This window comes from Martes martes, assembly GCF_963455335.1.
Source record: "Martes martes genome assembly, chromosome: 15".
Lineage (NCBI taxonomy): Eukaryota > Metazoa > Chordata > Mammalia > Carnivora > Mustelidae > Martes > Martes martes.
The window spans coordinates 15098593-15121315 of record NC_137903.1 but is presented as its reverse complement, the minus strand read 5'-3'; the positions used below and the strand labels follow the sequence as shown (position 1 = coordinate 15121315).

Genomic DNA, 22723 nt, shown 5'->3' with positions numbered 1-22723 from the left:
CATGAGGTTTCATTATACGCACCTTCCTTAATAATGTTTTTTAGGAAAGTGGGACAAGAATCCATGGGCAATAGTGTACTGGGGGCCAGGAGCATTCACAACCGCAGACGAAAAAGGCGGCGGAAATCTGGAGGCTTGCCCGTTCAGCCCTCCGACCCCACCCCAGGCTTCTCCCTCCAGGCCCCACTACTCACACAGGCTCCGCTCTGGCACACGATCTAGGTCTCTCAGGTGTGTTTAAAGAAGGAGGAAGGAAGCGTCAGGTTCCGGCAGTGCATTTTAACGTGCAAACTACAGAGCTGGCTACTGGGAAACGTGTGTGTATGATGAAGATGCTTCGGGGTTAGGGTTCTTTTTTTCAATGTAAATTTCACCGTAAGAGACAATAAAACCAGAAAATAAAATTCAAAGCAGTTTCGGAAGCTAGAATGCAGGACGCCCCTCCCCCCAGAAAAAGTCCACAAAACACATTCCGTATGCTACACTTATGGGTACAGAATACCTTGTTTTGTCAAAAAAATCCATTAGGTCCTTAGATTGCTATTTTCTTTCCTCCCTGGCAGGGTAAAAACCACATCCTCTCTATATGTCATCAAAGGAGCACTCAGAGAGTTGCACTCTGCCTGTGCCTAAATAGAAGAGAACGCCACTGGGTTTTGAGGGTTTTTGAGTTTTGTTTTGTTTTGTTTTTGTTTTTGTTTTGAGAGCCGGAGAGAGGGCAAGTGAGGGGAGGGGCAGAGGGAGAGGGAGAGAGACAATCTGAAGCAGGCTCCATGCCCGGCACAGGGCCGTGGTGGGGTCTGATCTCGCAACCCTGAGATCATGATCTGAGCCAGAATCAAGAGTCAGATACTTAATCGAATGCACCACCCAGATGCCTCACCCCTGGGGTAATTTTTTTTTTAATTTTTTAATTAACATATAATGTATTATTAGCCCCAGGGGTACAGGTCTGTGAATTGCCAGGTTTACACTTCACAGCACTCACCATAGCACATACCTTACCCAGTGTCCATAACCTAACCACCTTCTCCCTACCCGCCTCCTCCTGGCAACCCTCAGTTCGTTTTGTAAGATTAAGAGTCTTTTATGGTTTGTCTCCCTCCTGATCTCACCTTGTTTCATTTATTCCTTTCCTACCCCCCCAAGCCCCCCACGTTGCCTCTCAACTTCCTCATATCAGGGAGATCATATGATAACTGTCTTTCTTCGATTGACTAATTTCGCTCAGCATAATACCCTGGGGTAATTTTTAAATGCAATTATGTATAACTTCAGGAAACACTGATGGGAGAATCCACCAGGGACACACTGCCCTATGTGCCCAGGACACAGCACTGGACAATGTGAGGAACAGCAGTTAGACTTGTAGAACAAATGATCTAAAGACTCCTGGAAATGAGGTCCGAGAAAGATGGTGGGTGTTGCAGTTCATGTGGACCACGTGTTTTATCTACAATGATGGGAAGGCTGTGGAGGATGGGGTGATACAGTCTGACTGAGGTTTGAACAGCATCACTTTCGCTGTGCATTAAGAAACGTGACTGGAGAAGGATAAAGAGGAGAAAGGAAGTTTTAGGAGGCTTGTCAGCTAGTCCAGAAGGAAGATGAAAAGCGTGAGTGGGGTGGTGAAATGTGGACCAATTCTGGATCTATTGGAAACTGAAAGCAACAAGACTGATTTTGATAAAAGAGACAAGGGTTGTAGAAACAGAAGGGAATCAGAGGAGAACGGCAAGGATTTGGCTGAAAAGATTACAACCCAGAAACTACGAGGACAGCATTTCAACTAAGCAGAGTTGAACAATTTTTCCCTTCTGAAATCCCCAAAAATGAAATAAAAGAAAGTAGAGGAGATGAAGGTCAGTGGCAGATGTCCACCAGTAAAAGCTAAGCACTTACCATGGAGAGGCCAACAGTAAGCTGATTGATTCAGGTAGTGTCAGCTAGAAAGAAAGGTTTGGAATTGAAGATTCCAGAGGTTTCTAAAGTCAGGTATGAGAATAGTTCATCATCTCCCCAAACAGAAGATTTTCCCTCTTGCATTTTGAGAGAGAACAATGAGTGTTCTCTTTAGAAGTTAAACCAGAAAGTGTACGGGTTCAGGAAATAAAAGGACAAAGTGCTACAGTGAGTACAGGGATTATATATAAGGTGCCTGTGATGGGTGATTTCATGTGTCAGCTTGGGTCGATCTGGAGTCAGTTGTTTGGTCAAACACTAGTCTAGATGTTACTGTGAAGGGGTTTTACAGATTTTCCCAGAATACAGGAATGCTAATCTACAGACAAAAGGGCCCACTGAGTGCTCAGAAAAATTATTTAATGAAAGCACATCCTCATGAAATTGTCAGAAATGAGGGATATAGAAATAGTAGAAGCTTCTAGAATGTAAGAAAGAAAAGAAAGAGAAAGGGAAAAAAGGAATCTAATTGGCACTGCAAAAAGGTAATGGTGAAATAATTTTTAAGATTTTTTATTTATTTATTTGACACACAGAGAGAGAGATCACAGGTAGGCAGAGAGGCAGGCAGAGAGAGGGGGGAAAGCAGGCTTCCTGCTGAGTGGAGAGCCCGATGTGGGACTCAATCCCAGGACTCTGAGATCATGACCAGAGCCGAAGGCAGAGGCTTAACCCACTGAGCCACCCAGGCGCCCCTGGTGAAATAATTTTTTGAGTAAAAATGATTCAATATAATGGTAACATTTCAATACTTAATTAGTGTGGAATACAGTTATTTGCAGACATTCAAAATTCTAAAAAAAATACTTTTTTCTCTATAATCTTTCTCACAAGTTACTGCAGTGTGTTCTCTACTGAATACACATATAAAATAAGAAAAAAGAAGAACACATAGGATTCAGGAAATGGGATCCAACAAAGGAGATACATGAAAGAAATTCTCAATACAGCTGATGCATATACACAACTCCTATTGGTTCTGATACTCTGGAGAACCCTTACACAGATACTCACCTTAAAATTCCTGATTACTTCTCAGTGTGTTCAACTAAACCACCTACTGAGTGCATGCAATGTACCAGGAGTTACATTAGTATTGTGACTATACAAGTTGAATAAAATAATCCCTGCTCTCAAGATACTGAAACTCTAACCAGAGACATAAGCAACTACCTAAATAAATAAAATACAAGAATGCCTTAAATATGATAACTATTTTCATTAATAGGGATGATCTCCATTCTCTATTTTTCTTAAAAAGGGAGGCCAATTTGCCATAAACCATGCAGAGAGGGAGACAGAAATGGAGTTTGTCCTAAAGAGAGAGGGAGAGGGAAAGGAAGAGAGAGAGAAAGAGAGGGAATATGGAGATGACTGAATGGTTGAATTAATGATTATGTGTCAATGGGATATTTCTAGTTCCCGAGTTCTCACTGCATTGCTCCATATCACGTTCTGTGGGACAGCCAGTGACAGTACAGCCCCCATTTACACTGAAGCCAGTTCAAATTACTTTCTGGCACATACATCTCAAAAAGAATTAACTATTCATCAACTCCATCCCATCCATCCCTTTGGATTTACTTGTCCCAGTGACCGATGTGAAAGGAAACATATGACTCAATCCTAAACTGGTTTCCTTGTCATGGCAAACAGGACTTCCACTGTACCCATTTCTGACAAGCAAATCTCCCTTCTGCTTGGCACCATGACCCTTCTCCTTTACACAGGTCTAGATAACTCAGAGTCGGTTGTGTAGACAGAACAACCATTAGCACAGCTATTAAGCAACTAATAAACATGTATATTCATTATGATGTTATGATGGTTTTATTATAAAGTATACCGTTTTAGTTAAATCATATAAAGGCAAGGAGAAAGCCATGAACAGGGTCCATCTTTCCTCCAGTTGGCAAACACTTACAAAGGTGGGTACAGTAGTCTGTTTTGCAAATTTGGTGGCATTTAAAAATTCTAGGGATGCCTGGGTGGATCAGTTAGTTAAGCATCTGCCTTTGGCTCAGGTCATGATCCCAGGGTCCTGGGACTGAGTCCTGCATTGGGCTATCTGCTCATTGGGGAGCCTGCTTCTCCCTCTGCCTGCCTCTCCCCATGTTTGTGCAGTCTCTCTCTCTCTCTCTCTGACAAATAAATAAATAAAAACCTTTAAAAAATAATTCTAGATGCCCCTAGATAATGCTAGAACATACAGCCCATTTGGTAAAAACATTGGTCAGCTTTATTCAGAAAATAAGTTCATCATCTGAATATCTGGCATGGTATAGATAATTAACCCAAGTTCTTGCTTCTCTGGGAAACAAAATTTATTCTTGCTTTTATTAGTTTAGACTTTTTGTGGTTATTTGAAGGGAATTTACTTCAAATAGAGAAATTAAGTATAAATTAGTCTCGATTATAAAATGTCTGATTGGCTGGAATTCCTGTAAAGGCTCATCCCAAATACATCAACAGAGACAGATACGTCAAATAATCTTGAACATATGAAATCGTTCTATCTGTATTTGTTGATAATGTAAATACAACAACGTTGTTGGAAGTAAATTTTTTTAGAAGTCCTAACCCCGGGGCACCTGGGTGGCTCAGTGGGTTAAGCCTCTGCCTTCGGCTCAGGTCATGATCCCAGGGTCCTGGGATTGAGCCCAACTTCGGGCTCTCTGCTCGGCAGGGAGCCTGATTCCTCCTCTCTTTGACTGCCTCTCTGTCTACTTGTGATCTCTCTCTCTGTCCAATAAATAAATAAAATCTTAAAAAAAAAAAAAAGTCCCAACCCCAAAACAAAGAGGAATCATCCAATATGGGATAATGAAAGGAAAGTCACTGTGCACTGAACACGTAACACATTTCTCTCTTACCTGGTTGACAATGATTACACCTTCTTCCCTGCCGATTAGGCAAACACAGGCACTGGCCACTGACTGGGTCACAAGCAGTCCCAGGTAATGTCCCCAAGGAGTCACACTCACACATCTGGCAGCCTTGAAAATTGCCACTGGTCAGATTGTACCTGTGAGGCGCACACTGATTACAGTGAAGACCTGTTACTCCTAATTTGCAAGGACATTGTCCTGTTGATTTGTCACACAGCAGAGAGCCATTTACTGTCCCAGTCTTATCACAGTTGCAAGGCAGACAGAGGAAAGAATTATTTTGCCGGAGGTAGAAGTATCCCTCCAAACATTCGTTGCACTGTCTCCCTCCTACCCTGGGTTTGCAGACGCACTGCCCTGTCCTGGCGTCACAGACGGTCCCAGACAGGGATCCAGCCACGTCACAGTCACAGGCCTTACAACTGGCAATGTCTAGCCCGTAAAAGTGTTCTCTGCAGGTGTCACACTGAGGTCCTTTGGCTTCTTTCTTGCACTCGCACTGCCCGGAAAGAGGATCGCAGAATTTGCTCACTGAGCCGTGGACGTTGCACCGGCAGGGCTCACATCCATCGTTGTTAAAACTTCGGAGGAATTTAAATCCAAAATTGCAGTGATCGCATCTAAGCCCTGAAGATAAAATTTGTTTAAGAAAGTGAAAATGTGGAAATGATTCTATTCACGCTTTCAAGATAAACCATGCTCCTGCCAACACTGAACGCAGACGCAAAATGTTAGGTGTTTTCTCCCAGGGAATGCCATGGAGGCCTGGTCATATACTCAAAATACAGCAATGATACTTACTTGGGCAGTCGTATGAAACTTTAGTTCTGTAACGTGCTTTATGAAATTTTATTCCTTAACATATAGAGAAATGTTTACTAGAAATGTTGCTCTTTCCCTCTCTAACAAATATGAAAACGATTATTTTTAACTATTTTACATTAACAAAATGTTCATGGAAAAGAATAGGCAAGAAAATAAATTTTCAAAGCTACCCAGAAGAATTACATATTACCACATTACTGATTTTCCTAGAAATCAGATGATACGCCAATGTTTAACACAATCGGGAGCTGATAGCTGTTTTTGTGCAGTAGAATATATGCTTCTGAATATCACCTCTTTAAATAATTAATATAAATAAAACTTATCCAGAGCAGTTTTTGTTTCAATGCTTGTATATGCCCCTATATTTTATTATTTTCAATTAATATAAGTTATGCTCTCCTTTGCTCATAAAGCAGTCACATCGCTTGTCATATCGTGTGGTTCAGGACATTCCTCTTTAAACACTAAATAAATTCTGCTGTTACATTACTTCTATTTAAAGGAGTACATATATATATTTATATATGTATATTATATATTATGTACATATATACATTTCACAAACAGAGAAAAATATTTTACGACCTAAACTTAAATCTCTGACAACTTAGGTGAGTTTCAGAGAGAGCATTAAAAGGAAAGAGAATAAAACAAAAATTTTTGAATAGTAACAGTTAAGATGCAAAATATTCCCTTTAGATAGTTCCCACACACCTGACTTTAAATAACTGGCTACGTGGGGTTGAATCAATGGAAACATTTATTTCAAGCTATGATCGCAATAAAAAAAAATTAGTCCTAAAATAACAGTCAAAAACATACTCAGGAACTCATATGTAGAAAAGCATTTCTTAAACTGGAAGGAAATGCATAATATATATGTATATATATGGATAAAAATTCAAGAACTCCAATGGAAGGCAAGTTCTTTAACAGTGATGAATGACTCACCTAAGGCATATCATTTAATTTCAATAAGGAAAATAAAAAAGGACCACTATTGCTGCAAATTTTAAAAATAACTGTATTGTTAACAAGAATTATGACTCATTTTGAACTATTAAAATTGGTCTACATGGATTCATATCATATCAGTTTTAAAAATATGCGCAGTGCTTATTTGAATATGCCATACATATTCCTGACAGGCAATCTATTCCTAACGATACTCGGGGAGGCCTACAGGGCATCACATTCGGTGTTAACAAGTGCAGGCGAGTTAGCACACTTGGCATTTAATTCACATTCTTCTCCCTTTTTATTCTAGATGAATGACCTACTTTAATAAAATTATTGGTGCTAATGTATTTTACTGGTGATAGAATCATTAGTAAGATTTAACAGTTTTGTTAACTCGAACAGTTTGCTTTCTGAAGCGTACACAACATACACCAGTATTTTTGGCTTTTTTTTTTTAATATTAACAAGGTAAAATTGAATAAGGGTATTGGCTAATCCCATTAGGAAAAGAAACCTATATATATACATACCAAGTTTGTGTTTTTATTCAAAAGGCTGCATGTGCAGAAATAACTCTAGAAATAATCATCTCAAAATGATGATTTAATCTTCAAAAATATATGTCTTTGTATTTTCCTACAGAAAACTATCTGGATCAATAAGACACAGAGATGGCAGGGAAGTCATAACACATTCTAAATAAAGAACAAATTTTGATTTCCCCCCTTTTCTTAAAATCTGGGATCCGACCATCACAGGAAAGACATCATTGTTACAGAAAAGTAAACATTTCATTGTCTTTAAAGGTCTGTCCTTGAATTTTGCTTTCCGATCATGAATTTAAAATATATTTCATATTAAAGAACAAAGGATGACACGTAGATTGAATTCAAGGGTCTTGGAATTCATTTAGCATCACAGAGAGCACTTACAAAAAGATACACTGCTCTTTACAAGTTACTCCTTCCTTTTTTTTTTTCCCCAAAAAGTTAGTTTTTGTATGCTTGAAATGCATAAGGACAAGTATATCAAAGATTTTGATGCAACCTTTCTTTAAACCAGAGAAATCTTGAGTCATATCATTAAGCATGTCCATATATGTTTTATTAAATTAAAATGAAATGCTTGTTTGGCTGAATTGTATAAAATGAGGTATATATACCTATGTATAGAAAAGATAAAGAATTAGGTTTAGACTTACAGAACTATAATAAAAATGTTATTCAGAGTATGTTCATCTGTATGTGTATTTGTGTGTGTGTGTGTGTGTGTGTGTGTGTGTGTGTGTGTGTGTCTGTCTGCCAGGCATGTTTTCATTATTACAGGGTTCAGGTTAGTGTTAGAAAAACCATGGAAGACTTGGTGTCTTGAATGACAATAGAAAGGTACAGGTCTTTTTTAAACTTCCTATGTGAACCAAGACATGTTCCGTTAAAATACAAGACTCACTTCATCAGGAAACTTTGCTCTCATAATATTCTCATATATCAATATTTCAAAGTGCATTATGTACATAGTGCATTTTGGGCACTTGATAAATTTTGTCCTTATGTGGCTGTGGTTCCCCTCAAAAATGCTGGATGTAATAAATTGCTATAATCAAATCTAATTTCTGAAAAATACCTGTGGGAGTAACAAACAAAAAAGCAGGTCTTATATAAAAAAATGATAAATAACACTGAAGGTAGCTGTTTATTATAATCAGCTTGGCACTGAATTACAAAATTAAAATTATGTGGCCCTTTATAACTAACCCTACCAATATACATGATCTGTGGAGTTATGTTGACTTATTTTGCATTTCATAGGAACAGTTCAAAGAAATATAATAGAAAAAAATGGAAAGATTTATCACAAAGGACCCTGTAGCACAGAATATTTTGAAAAAATCCATTTATTTTGGTCTATTAAGAAAACTAGCATGGAAATGATTTGCTTAGAACTCATTAAGTGTAAAACATTTTGAAAAAGTGCTAATTTTCTAAAAGAAACATCTATGCAGTAAGCAAATTATATTTTTCTATGACTTATTAGTATGGGACCATGTGAACTAAGGCATCTACAGAATAAAGAAACTTCTAAAGGGTTGATTAAACTAAGCTTCAAGCTGTAGTTTGATAGAATTATTAATTTAATCATTTTTAGACAGTTAATTTCATCCAAATTGTTTTTTTTTTCCAGCCTGCCTTGAGCAAGGAAGTTTGCTTTGCTCTTTAGTTAAGAAATCAAATAGAGAATTTTATTCCAGATGGTAATAGAGATGTGACTGTAAACTTTTGCATTACACATACCAATAACATTCGCTTTGCACTTGCACTGGCCTGAATTTTGGTGACAGGTCATATCTCCATCCACTGTCCCAGAGGTACTGCAGTTACAGGAGCTGCAGCCATCAGGATCCGACTCTCGTAGATTGTAGAATCCATTTTGGCACTGATTGCACTGTCTGCCAGACACATGTCTCTTACAATTACACTGGCCTCCAATCTAGAGGAGATACAACATTTTGTAGAACGATGAACGTATCTATTTTTAGATAATTTGCTCATTAGGTACAAGACAGGGAGGGAGGGAGGGGAAAAAAAAAAAAAAAAGAACTTTAAACAGACAAGAAGGTAATAAGGTACGTTTCCTCCTGACACAAAACAAGGGAAGCTTCGACAGGGTGAATATATAGAACTGAATGAAAATAAACCCCGAAGAAGTCAGTAGCATGGGACTAAAAGGGAAACGTGGAATTAAGCACTGAGCACCATAGAAAGAAATCAAAATATAGTCCTATGGAGATTGAAAATAGAAAAGAGCCGGCAGTTAATTTAGTCTCACGATTTTACCTCTCGGTTTTTTGTTCCTCTCATCTACTATCTCATCGACCCAAACTTGCTTGATACGTGGTGCTTAAATTAAGGATGGATCTTTCTATAGTAATATCATCCCATCAAGTTCTTAATGTTTAAAATAAAGTTCTTGTTAAGGGAACCATTTGTGCCTACTGATAAAGAACTTGAGAACTTTTTTTAAAAACAATTTTGCTTTTAGGAGTATTTCAGCATATTTATAGTTTATTTGTAACCTGACTTAGTCATATTAAGTATAGTTAGCTGATTTATATTGTGGTGAAAAATGCAAAAATAGTTATTTGTTTCAGAGCACAGTCAAGTAAAATATCAGCTGAAAAAGAATATTTTTCTTCTTCAAGCTCCTGAGAATGAAATACACAAAATACAGAATGCTTATCTACTATATGCATAAATAATACTATGGTGGTTAAAAAAAGATAATTAAGAGCGTAAGCTTTTCAGAAGGGAACATATGCATGTAAAATGTGAAACTAATATGAGAAATTTAAAAATAACTTAGGATTTGCAAAAGAGATGCCAATGTAGACATCAGATCAAATCTCCTGTAAAGTCATTGGCATTTCTTCCCCCGATTTCCTCTTACATGAGCTAAATCTAGCTTTCCACAATTGGTGGCAGGGTTGTCACCCAGGAAAGTAACCTATGTGTAGAAAGGTGTGGCTTGATTTACCTGTAATCACAGGTATACTCAAAAAGATCAGTTTGGGATTCAGTTACAAAGATGTAGAAAAGGGTTTTTTAATTAAGGAATTTTAAGGAATCTATCACTGCCTCATTCTTCCTCATCTCGGGTATAGAGAATATGCTGGAATCATTACTTAAGGGTAAAATAATTGATATGAAAATGTTTAGTACTCTGAAAAATAGAAGTGTATACATGCACCAGGTATACTTACATGTTAATAATGAATGTCAGTGTCAAAGATACTTATAGGTCCATAAAGATTTGCAAAGACCATGAATGATCCTTTGTACCTTGCTACATTCCCCACCCCACTCTTACCCAGTCCATATAATTCAGATCATGACTCAAGATGGAGATTTGACTTGGTCTGCAAAAATAGGTGGCATTTATTGGTGGGTACGTGTAATATATAGTCATGAAAATCTACTAGGCCTCTGATTATATACTCTACTGCAAATAAGAGAATATGATTTTACTACCATTTCCTTAACCTAAAATTTGTATAACACATAAATTATACTTTCTTTAAATGAGCTATACCTTAAAATGTGGCTTAGAAGTAAATTATAAAGGCTTTATAGTTTTATGAAAAATTTCATTTTAAGCAGTTTCTCAAAATTCACCTGAAAATACAAATTTACATCTGTACAACTCAGTTTCATTTATTTTTTAAATATTTATTTATTTTTATCTTAGAGAGAGAGAACACGCTCATGGAGGGTCAAAGGGAGAGGGAGAGAGAGAATCCTCAGGCAGACTCCCCGCTAAGCATGGAGCCTGACACAGTGCTCTGTCCCAGGACCCTGAGATCACGATCTGAGTCAAAATCAAGAATCAGATACTCTGGGCACCTGGGTAGCTCAGTTGGTTAAACAACTGTCTACAGCTCAGGTCATGATCCTGGAGTCCTGGGATTGAGTCTCACATCAGGCTCTCTGCTCAGCAGGAAGTCTGCTTCTCCCTCTGACCTTTCCCCTCTCATGTTCTGTCTCTCATTCTCTCTCTCACAAATAAAATCTTAAAAAATAATAATAATAATTCAATGCTCAGCCAACTGAGTAACCCAGACACCCCCAGCTTCATTTATATTATGGTACATAAATCTACTTAAACTCTAAGACCAATCCTGTCCACCAAGAAGTAGAAAACGAGAAAGTTTTGTTTTTCCCCTTTAAAAATACACTTCCAAAATGTCAGATACAACATTTTTCTGTTTCTATGCTCTTTGGTAGAATACTTTTACACTAGCCCAATTAAATAATACAGCCCTGAATAAGTCATGGGATGAAAGCTACAACACAAGGAATATAGTCTTTGGTATTATAATAGCAATATGTGGTGACAAATAGTAGCTACATTTCTGGTGAACACAGCATAATGTACAGAGTTGTCAAATCACTATGCTAAACACCTGAAACTAATGTAACATTGCATGTCAACTGCAATAAAAATAAATAAATGAATGAATGAATAAATAAGCAAATAAATACACACACTCCTGTAATTATTATTCCCCAGAAAGATAAGGTAAAAGCTATATTCACTAAAAAATATAGAAAACAAAAACCTTAAGAAAGAAACAATCTGGGGAGGAAAGAATACATTAGGCAAAATAAAAATCTCAATAAGAAGACGGGAAGAGAAAGTTGAGAAAATTCTTGGGAAAGAGTAATGAAAATAGAGATGAAAACAAAATAAAAATAGAGCATTTCCAGATGGACAAAAGTAGGAAAAAAAAAACAACATGAGGGAGGAGATTACCAAAGAATTAATACAAAATAAACAGTTTTCCAGACATGAAGCTACAGTTTAAAAGGGCTCACCATGTGCTGGTAAAATTAATGGGGGGGGGGTGGTGGTGGCAGGGAACAGAGGCAATGTCACAAATAATCCCATAAAGCATTCAAATACTGGAAATATAAAGGACAAAAACTTCCAGAAAAAAATAAATCCCATATAAAAGAGCTACAGAATATCACTGAAGTGTTCTGCGTTATTATTGAAACCCAGAATACTACATCATAACTTCCAAATTATGAGAAAAATTATTTGCCAATCTAGAATTCAATACCAGGTCAAACTATCAGTTATCAGTGAGGAAAGAATAATGATGTTTTTCAGGTATGGTAGGATTTCAAAAATATAACTGCCTCTCTTAGGAAGCTTTGAGGGATATGACTCCAGCAGATCAAAAAGTAAATGAACAGGAGTGACAACAACGTGAGGCATGGGATCAAGGAGATGAAGATTCAGAAGCATGTGGGGAGTCTCAGGCTAGTAGCTGAGCAGGAGGCCTAGAAGGCCATTGGTCTAGACTAAATCCAAAGATGGAGCATTTGAGGAAGGTGGGGCTGTACAGATGGAATAAATGTACTTGGACATGTAATTAAAAATTTAAAAAAGAAAACCTTATAGATATTCATGTAGCAAAGGTGTCAGCATTTTGGGGGAAAATTAGGGACAGACATATAAAAAGCTAAGCAGATATAAGCAAAGGAATTATTCAACGTTAATTATTAAATTATTTTATCTTTTTAAAATTATTAAATAAAGGCAGAATAAAAGATTATGGATATTTTTGAAGATAGAGTCAACATGACTTGCTGGCAAATTATACATAGCTGGTAAGAGAAAGACAATTCAAAAACGATATTATGGCTTTTGACATCAAGAACTGGAAGGACAGAGTTGCCATTAACTAAGATGGGAAAGGCCACGAGTGAAGCAGATTTGGAGGGAAATCAGGAGATCAGTTTGGGACGCATTAAATTTGAGATACCCCTCTAGATATTGAGTATTTAATTCAAAATATGAGTGTGGAATTCACTTGAGCCTGGCCTATGCATTGACAACATCTGAAGCTAAGTATCACCAAGGGAGCAAACAACAGCATGTTTATTAGCTTAAAGGGAAGACAAAGCACAGGCATCCATGCTGATAAGGCAAGGGAAGGGAAAGTTCAAGGGCAGGCCCTGACTCACTGCAGTATGGCCTCTCCTTCCAGATGCTGATGTCTACCCATTTGTAGTCTTCTCCAATACTGAGTTCCTCCCGAGTTAAAGCATGTTTCCCTCTTCTGTTATCCTATAGCATTTTAATGCTATATTACACCACCCTGCAATTTTCTAGTGTCTAACTTATAATTATATGCCTCTCTGAAAATACCTCTTCCCAGGGTATGGCTGTACGCTGTCTGGCTCAGCAATCAAAGGGCCATAACCTTGTGCACCTTTCTACCACCCATGGATCCAACAGGATGCCTGATGCATAGTAACACATAATATTGCAGGCAGAGTGCTATAATGTTGTATGTATTTTTTCCTATTTATTAACAAATAATCCTGTGAGGCATATAATATCCAAAGGAAAATTATGTGACTTTTCCAAGACCTACCTTAAATGGAAACCAGGAGCTCTATATATGGTTGCAATCCTGCGTGCTTATGCGCTATGGGATCGTGCCTTAGAATTTAACATTCGCTCCTATTCTGTCTCAACTAAATGGTTTAATTTCCTTAATCACTTGGATGTGGCATAATTACTAGTCAAAGTATAAGCTATACTCTGGCCCCTAAATCTACCTAAATCTTAATTTGTCTATAAAATGAGCATAATTATATCTACATCTGCTGTCAGGATTAACTGATATTGTTAATATAAAAGTATCTAGTATCATCTTTGGATCATAGTAAGGACTTGTTAAAGATAAAGTGTGATGATTACTATGTATATTTCACACTGGTATCAAACAAATATAGTAAATTCATCAAATGACTGAGAGTCAAACTTTTTCACCCTTCTAGAATACTTGACGGGTGTGTGGTAGGCAGGCACTTGCAAAGTAAAAAGCTCACACATTTGCATCCTGAAAGATTTGGATGTCCTCTCCAGCTACATAGCCTCTTTTCTGTTCCTTGAACACATTAGGGATTTTCCCCACCTTAGGATGCTCACATAGGCTGCCCCTTCTGCCTGTGACTCTTCTCCCAGATTTCAACACAACTAACTCCATCCCATCCTTCAGGTCTTAAATGTCACCTTCTTGATGAGAACTGTCTTGACTATATATCTGAAATGGCAGGTCCCTTCCTTAAAATGCCGCTCCCATAGTGTTCTACACTGTCCAGTTTCTTCCACGGCACTTTACTTACTAAATAAACTTACTGATTCTTACATTGACTGATGTTGGTCTTTCTCATGTAGTCCCCAAACCCCATTATAATGGAAGCACCGAATGGTCATTTTACCATTTGTGAAAGGCATGGCACTTCATTTTACAGAGGAAACCAAACCTTAGACAGATAGGCAGTAAGTGGCCTAACTCCTAAATCCACGCTCATGGCTAATGTGCTAAATTCACTCCGCTTGTGATCAGTTATACACCTGATGATAGCAGCAGGAAGTCAGGGTAATGGCCTATGCCTGTGAGGAGAATCAGGCAAGCATTCTGGTTACCATTTTGTGAACTTCTCAGAAGAGCACTGATGTTTGCTAATGGCTGCTATACATTGCCTCGTGACCACACTCAGGACCTCTCCATTTTGAACCACACTGCAAAAGCCTGCCGTACTGGGCTGTGTAGAAATGGTAGATACACACAGGCCATTGTGTGACAATTCAATGAATTTGACAGGGATATTTGCGACAGTCGAAAAGAGTAAGATTCTGCAATAATTGTCTTAGCTTTCTCAGCTCTCCTTTCCATTAAGAGATAAAACTCCATCGAGGTGAATTCAAGGCACTGGATAACTCCTATATGACTTGTTTTGTGTTTAAGGAAAATACAAAGTATGATTTCAAAATTAATAAATTAGGTGAGCACAATCAATATTTAGCAGAGGTTCTCTGTAATACACATTATATTTTAAGTAATCTAAAACAACCCTTCTAAAACAGCAGAAATATATGTCTTCCTATATACTCATCCGACTGGCAGTAGAAAAAAATCTAATATGCTATAGTTTACATATTTTCATTGAACTCACCAAAAGCCAGTGAGATAATGCTGATGTTGCCAAGCAGAGTAAAAATTTGAAAAGCAAACTCAAACTTTTAAGAACAGGAAGTCTGCCCTGAAAATTAAAGTGGATTTAGAGGGTATTGTTTGAATAGAAAGGAAATACAAATGAGGGCAAAAAAAGACATCTTTTAAGCATTGAATATGCTCTTCAGAGCAGTCTTTTCTTTTGTAGAAACTAGACTTTTTTTTTTTTTTATAGAAACTCTTGAACTTGTATTTTCCCTGTTGGGAAACTCATGCATTCACATAGTTATTCAACAAACGTTTGCTCACATACAACTATACAACACAGTATGCATCTTGTAAGTTGCACAAGGTCACATTGCAAGAGAAATACCTCTCGGTTCCCATCACTTCTTCCCTCAGAACTGTCATCAGTACCCAACAAGTACATATAGAATGATTCCTATGTATCTCTTCCTTTCCCCTCATCTATTTAATAAACTATCAAATATTCATCTACTGCAATTCTGGTAATATTCCTGTGGCATTTTTAGGTGAAGTGGATTCTGAAAATAAGAGGACATACATTCTGTAAAAAATAATTAAAATAAAATAAAAGTCATTTTTCTTTTTATTACCACCAGGTACTAGCAATTCTACACAATGCTTCTGATACATTACTCTTCTCCAGTGGGGTGGACCACGTCCATTGCCTCCTCCACTCTAGGACATCAACCACTATGTTACTTCCGTGCTCATGGAATTCTATAGTTCCCTGCTGCTTACCTAAGAAAGTCCAAATTCCATGAGGTGTCTTCAAGATGCCTTTCTAATCACTCATAACATAATGCTACCTCAGGGATGGCCCCAGAGTTTCCATAGGAAGGGCTGGATGGCCGCAATCTGGCTGGAAATGTTGCACAAGGATTTGTTCTGTAGCTATGTTTGCCTTTTCCTTTTTTCATTTTGCACTACGTCTGACTGCTGTTAGAACTCTGATTCGAAGTCATAAGAGAAAACATCCTTGTTTTGTTCCTGATAGACTTGTTTTTAAATGGTTTGTCAGGTTATGGGATGAGGGTCAGATAGCCCTCACAAGATGACATGGCAAGTATATACTTCTCCTAGTTTTCTAAAAGGTTATGTAGAACTGATAGGATTTATTCCTTTACATTATCAAAGAATTCACCAGTGAAGTCATGCAGGCCTGAAGTTTTCCTTCTTGAAAGAGAATTCTGAAGTTTGAATTTTGATTACAAATGCAATGTCTTTAATTTGTATGAAGTATTTAGATTTTCTATTTCTTCCTAGGTTTATATGAATGTTCTATTTCTTCTTGTAATAGTTTCATGTTAACTTGTCCATTTCACTTAGATGTCAAATTAGGAAAGAGTTATTCATGATATCAAGGTGCTTGTAGAATATGCTATAATGCCCCCCTCCCTTTTTTTTTTTTTTTACAATTTCTGATTTTAGCATTTTCTCTCGTTTTTATTGATGAGTTTATCAATTTTACTAATCTTTTCAAGGAACTAACTTTGAGTTTGTTCATTCTCACTACAGTTTGTCCAATTTCTGTCCAGCTGACTTTTCAGTCTCTCTTTCCCCCTTACATCAACTTACTCTGCACTTCATTTGCTTATTTTTCCTTTCCCATTATCAATCTTCTGGCTGAGAAAGTAGTCAGCTTCACATTGATGCCTGGCTGCTTACCTGATGAAGTCATTTTGCCATTCATTTCCACTTGTCTTTAGGGCCTCTTTTTCAGTTTCATAAGAGACTAAAATTACCTATAAAGAACTGAGTTTGGATAAGTACAGGAAAAGCTGAGTTAGGGCAGTTGGGCATTGTGGTGGGTAGGTGAAAAGTGGAGGGAGGGGTAGGCTTTGATGGATAAAGTAGGTTAAAAAGAGAGGAGAAAAGGGAACCATCACATAAGAAGGCAAACAACAGGAACTTGCTTGGGCTTGCATTTTTTCCATGTGCTTTATACGTTTAAATTAGGCAGTGAAAGTTGAAACAGACCCCAGAGGAATCAGAGGTAATAATTATATGGCCACAGAGTCCTTAAGTCTTTCCAAATCCTAACATACTGACAGAACTAAATAGCAAAACTAAAAACAAAAACAAAACAAAACAAAACAAAAAAACAACCATTAATAATATTTATAAAAAAAAAAAAAAAAAAACGAAACTAGGTGACCAGCTATCCACAGAAATCCCCAAAAAGTAACAAGTGGGAAGAAACCGTCGACAGTCACAAGACCTGCATGGTATCACTATCTGTGGGAACAAATCACAGAGCACCTGACTTTTGAAGGACCTAAAAACTAGAGAATCCAAGGTGTACTGTACCAATTTGAGAATGGGCAACCAAATCTGAAAGGGGTTTCATTGACCCAACAATAGTGATTACAAGAGATCTACAGTGGGAACTAAAGTCTGGAGTAATCCAGTTTCCGTGATCTCTCAAAACAGACTAACCAGGAAACACTTCCTTGGCAAGCCCCCACACGTAGGAGAAACTATTGAGAGTGGATGGGCACAATTGATGGTTAATACAATACACATCTAAAACCAGAAAATCTGAAGTCAAGATGTGTTTATCATTGGCAATGAAAAAAATCTTTACAAAGTTTTTCTTAAAATAACAATAGTAAACAAGACACTTCAGGGAAGGTAAATTTAATTCATTAGTTTCTGTTTTTCCTACTTACTATTATATACATCTTGACTAGCATTGTGCCTGGTACATCATACCCTGCCTAAGATATATGTATATATGTTTACTGATTAAGTAAATTAATTAAAGTCAGTGGTTACATAACTGAAATGTATTTAGGAGATACTGTCAAATATAACAGGAGTCATGAAAATCATAATTTCTACTCAATTTTGGTAGAGAATTAGTTATGACTCTAATAGATTCTTATAGACTACCTGCCCCAAATTCTTCTTCATTCAAATTAAAAAAAAAACTATATATTCATAGTTTTCAAAATATTCATCTTAATCAAGCAATACCACTTTTAAATACTGAAAATTTTGGAATACACAAATCTACAACACATGTTCAGTGTATTCCAAAGTTGAGTTCTTTGATTATCCACAACCAAATAACTCAAACCTATAGAATCAGAAGTCCCTGCAGGTTGAGCCCAGGAATCTTCATTTTTAAAAAGTTACACTAGAGATTTTTATGAACACTAAGATTTAAGAACTAGTGCTTGAAGTACTTGCTACCTTTTCTATCACTGCACTAACTCAAGTGGTCCTTGGGACGTAGTCTTACTCTTTTTCCTTCTTAGTCATGCATCTCATTAAATTATTGACAGGGATCACTGAGCATCAAAGAAACATCATCTTGCCGAACTGAGTCAATATTGAAGTATTTGTACTACTAATAATCTGAATGTAAATTCTGACAATAGATTTATTTTAGCATTTTTTTAAAAAAGCATTTATAAAACGTCTAATCATTTGCAGCATTTCTTGTGCTTTTAAGGAAAAATACATCTATCTACCCAACCGTCCAATCAACCAACCAACCATCCATCCATCCATCCATCCATCATCTATCAATTGATCTTTATACAATATATTCTCCTGGCCAGGAACTAGCTCAGCTCTCAGATGTGGACCCTAAAGTCCACTACATATTTCTAGTATAGATACTTCTTCTTTTTTTTTTTTTTAGATTTATTTATTTATTTGACAGAGAGATCACAAGTAGGCAGAGAGGCAGGCAGAGAGAGAGGGGGAAGCAGGCTCCCCGCAGAGCAGAGAGCCCGATGTGGGGCTCGATCCCAGGACCCTGGGATCATGACCTGAGCCGAAGGCAGAGGCTTTAACCCACTAAGCCACCCAGGCACCCCAAGATACTTCTTTTCTTAAGCTTCTGACTCCCTTAAGAAATGTCCACATTAGGGGCACCTGGGTGGCTCAGTGGGTTAAAGCCTCTGCCTTCGGCTCAGGTCATGGTCTCAGGGTCCTGGGATCGAGCCCCACATCGGGCTCTCTGCTCAGCGGGGAGCCTGCTTCCTCCTCTCTCTCTACCTGCCTCTCTGACTACTTGTGATCTGTCTGTCAAATAAATAAAAATCTTTAAAAAAAAAAAAAAGAAAGAAAGAAAGAAAGAAAGAAATGTCCACATTAATATAACAGGCTACTTTCGTAAGATACTCATTCCACTTCAGAAATAAATAAATGAATCTGCAGTGGTTTCTGCCACATATAAATATCATGAATTAGAGAACACCAGGTGAATAATGCACATGATATCACTTGCTTCCATTTAAGCATTTTGTGATCCTGCTGTGTAGCATCTTGCTCAGCGGTCGAAAATACTCATTTGAGAAAAAAGATTTCTACATTAGTGTAAAACCAAGATGTGATTTCTTTTCCATTCTACAATGTCTATCATTTGTCAGGTTGGTATATTTTTATAACTTCCCTTCCCCTCCAAAAGGCATTTCTGAGACACTGCTTTCCAAACTTCCCCACCACGATCTCTAAGGAGTAGTGCAAAAAGGTAAAATATTGAAGCACGCTCAAAGTCACCGTAGGAATGGAATACATTGGAGTGTTCAAGACAGAAAGAGTGGACAGAGGTTCCCCACACACTGTTGTTCCCAGCAATGTTACATACTTGAATGGTTTTAAGAGGAAATACTATAATTATAGTCCTTCTAGTTCTCAAAGGGGTATAATTTCATATTGCATCATTCTTTTTTTTTTTTTTGGTTTTAGGTCTCTTTCGCTCAGAGATTAGAAGCTATAACTTGTGAAAGATGAATGCAGTATATGCCACCATGTTAAATTAGAACATTTCATAAATGTCATCTGAATGGCACAACCATACAGTATAGTCTTATTGTATTCTGCTGTAAAATTAATATAGTAGTTATTAACAAGATGGTATTTTGACTTTATCAAAATGAAATATCTCAGTAGCATTTAAAAAGTATTTACAACATGAGTAAATAAATTTTCTATATCTATAGTTAATGGTGTATAGAAATATGCTGTTAGGAAAGTTAACTTCTTTAGTTTAATGATCATTTGTGTTTTATTTTGGTAAAAATGATCAAAGTTGCTGTGAATTTACACAATAGAATGGCTGTTTACTATTATGTTAGTTTGTTGAACCAGTGAAAAAGTAAATCTCAAATATACTGAGGAGATGTCTATATAAAATGATAAAGAAACTAAATAAATCGGGCCTAAAAGGAAATACCTTTACACAATATTCAAATTAGTTTATGTGCAAGATAATAAGCTGAATCTTTGGTATGAACCAAGCACTAGGGAACTATATTACCTCTTCAGTATCACCAAAATCTCCATTTGAGAATTATATTGGTTCCAAGAAATTAATTTGCCAATTATGTACACATTTTTATTTCCTAAATATTTGGGATTTTTTAATAGTTAGTATTAAATTGGTAGGATTTGGAATTATGATCCTGAAACAAATGGATGTGTTTCCATTGTACTTTTAGATAACATATGTAAATACCCAAAGGAGCAATCAGCTGTGTGTTCCTCTTCTGTGCCAGTGCTGGGAACAGGTGTTTTAGTAAGACCCAGCATCTCTAACCTCAAGCTGAGTTTTGGAGACAAATAACATGAGTTTAGAATTTCTATTCTACCCCATTATTACTTGTGTGATCTTGAAGGAGTTACCTAATCTCTCTGAGCCTCTGTATCTGTAACTCCACAAGGGATAATTAATAACTCCTTCACTAACTTTGGTAAGGACTGAATAAATTGACTAAAAGTGCTTCACATAATCCTTCACACATAACAAATGTATAACAAAAGGAACCTATGAGATTTTACAGACTAGTTTTGTCCTCATGCATTTTAAGCAATATGTCAACTACCTGACAATCTGTTTACACATTTCAAAGTGTGGCCCTCTCCTACATAGCACCAAAACTTCATGCAGGTAGATCAAGGTGGAGACCAGTCCTTCAGCTCTCCAGGAGCTTAAATATTCCCCAGTCCTGCATGACGCTGAGGAACCTAGGGTCCTTGCCACTGGTTCACCCTTGATGCTGGGAGTGCATCTGACTCTGGAAATGATCAGCAAATTAGTCTGGCAGGAGAAGGGAGGCGGTCTATGATCTGTCCTGGCTGAATCAGTATCATAAACACACACACACACACGCACACACACACACACAGCATCAGTGATGTAGTGACTGTTTTTTTAAAACAAACTTACCATACCTTTATCTATATTCATATCTAAATAAATAAATGTTTTCACTTCTTAATCATAACCCCAAGAAGATACACACATCTGTAGAAACACACACACACACACACACACACACACATCCATCCTATGGTGTTTATCATTGCTAAAAGTCTTAAAATACTCGTATTTTGAAACTGCCTTTAAAATCTATGGTGCCTATGCACTATTGTTCTTTATGGTTTCCTCTTCATCTGGGAGCACCTAGAGAGGCCATGATTATCTTTTCATTCATCTGTCCCTGGCCCTTCTTTCTTACATGCTCAAAAACACGCACTTTCACCTTGCATGCAAGCTGTTCTCCCACCCCTATCTAGTCCTCTTTTGCTGACATGTGCCAACACAGTTTTAGCAGACCAGCTTCCACTGGGACCCCTTCCGCTAAACAGGGTTTACCCCCAGGCAGGCACTGCCTCCAATATTAATGGTCTGATAACCCCAAGGTTCTGATGAGGTACTATATTCTCGGGGTTTCTATTAAACAGAAGCTACTGTGTTCTATATGTAGAAGAGAACATCCTTCTTATTCTTGGGCTACCTTCTGTCATGTGGACACTGAGCAGAGATGGCTGGCTCTTCATCAAGACCCTTTCTCCTCTTTCATAGTACACAGTTTTAATTTAGGAAGTGGCTCCCTAGCTGGGGGCAATATTTTTCTACCCTTCCACATAACTACTCTAGGCAGGGAACTAGCTCTCACCAACAGAATGATAACGAAAGCGATGTATGCCTTTCTTGGACAAAGACCTTCAGGAGGTGAAAGTTATTTCTCCACCAGTGCCTTTTCCTTTTCTAGAGGAAGGCAGAACCAGACCATGGAAGTAGGCTATGTCCCTGAACTGTCTTCTGGAGGAGAGCCACCAACCAACCGGGAACTTGGAGAAGTTCTGTGAACAGGAAATAAACTCCTATATTGGTTGGACCACTAGCAATTTGGGGATCAATTTGTTATATCTGTTAGTTTATCCTAACTACTATCAAGTAGTAAAGCAATGGACATTGTATCCTATTATCCTACACTTGATAATTAAATCAATATTCAGCATCCCTGCCAATTCTATTTTCACTGTTGAATCTAGTCCTGGGGTATTATTATTTGGTCACGTTTTATACTGTAACCCTTGGGAGAAGATAATTCCCAAGGAGATGCCAGGTGTGTTCAAACCTATGTAACTCAAAGTAGCCTGAGGGTGGGAACCTTGCCTCAGTTATATCTCCATCCATTTTACCTCCAGCAAGTTTGTATGAGCATTTATTGATAGATCAGATCTGTGTTCCCCCTGTTTTTCCATTTATACCCTAGTACTTTTGTTC

General features: G+C 37.4%; 1 protein-coding gene across 2 annotated transcripts in view; it reads right to left on the bottom strand.

Moving 5' to 3' along the window:
• USH2A (usherin) overlaps positions 1–22723 on the bottom strand; it is a gene marked incomplete at both ends in the record, with an annotated part of 700457 nt that overhangs the window by 556613 nt on the left and 121121 nt on the right. For both annotated transcript variants that reach the window (XM_080825193.1, XM_080825194.1), the window contains 2 exons: positions 4836–5477; positions 8930–9125. In XM_080825193.1, coding sequence (XP_080681319.1) covers positions 4836–5477; positions 8930–9125 — 838 coding nt within the window. The remainder of the gene's footprint in view (positions 1–4835; positions 5478–8929; positions 9126–22723) is intronic.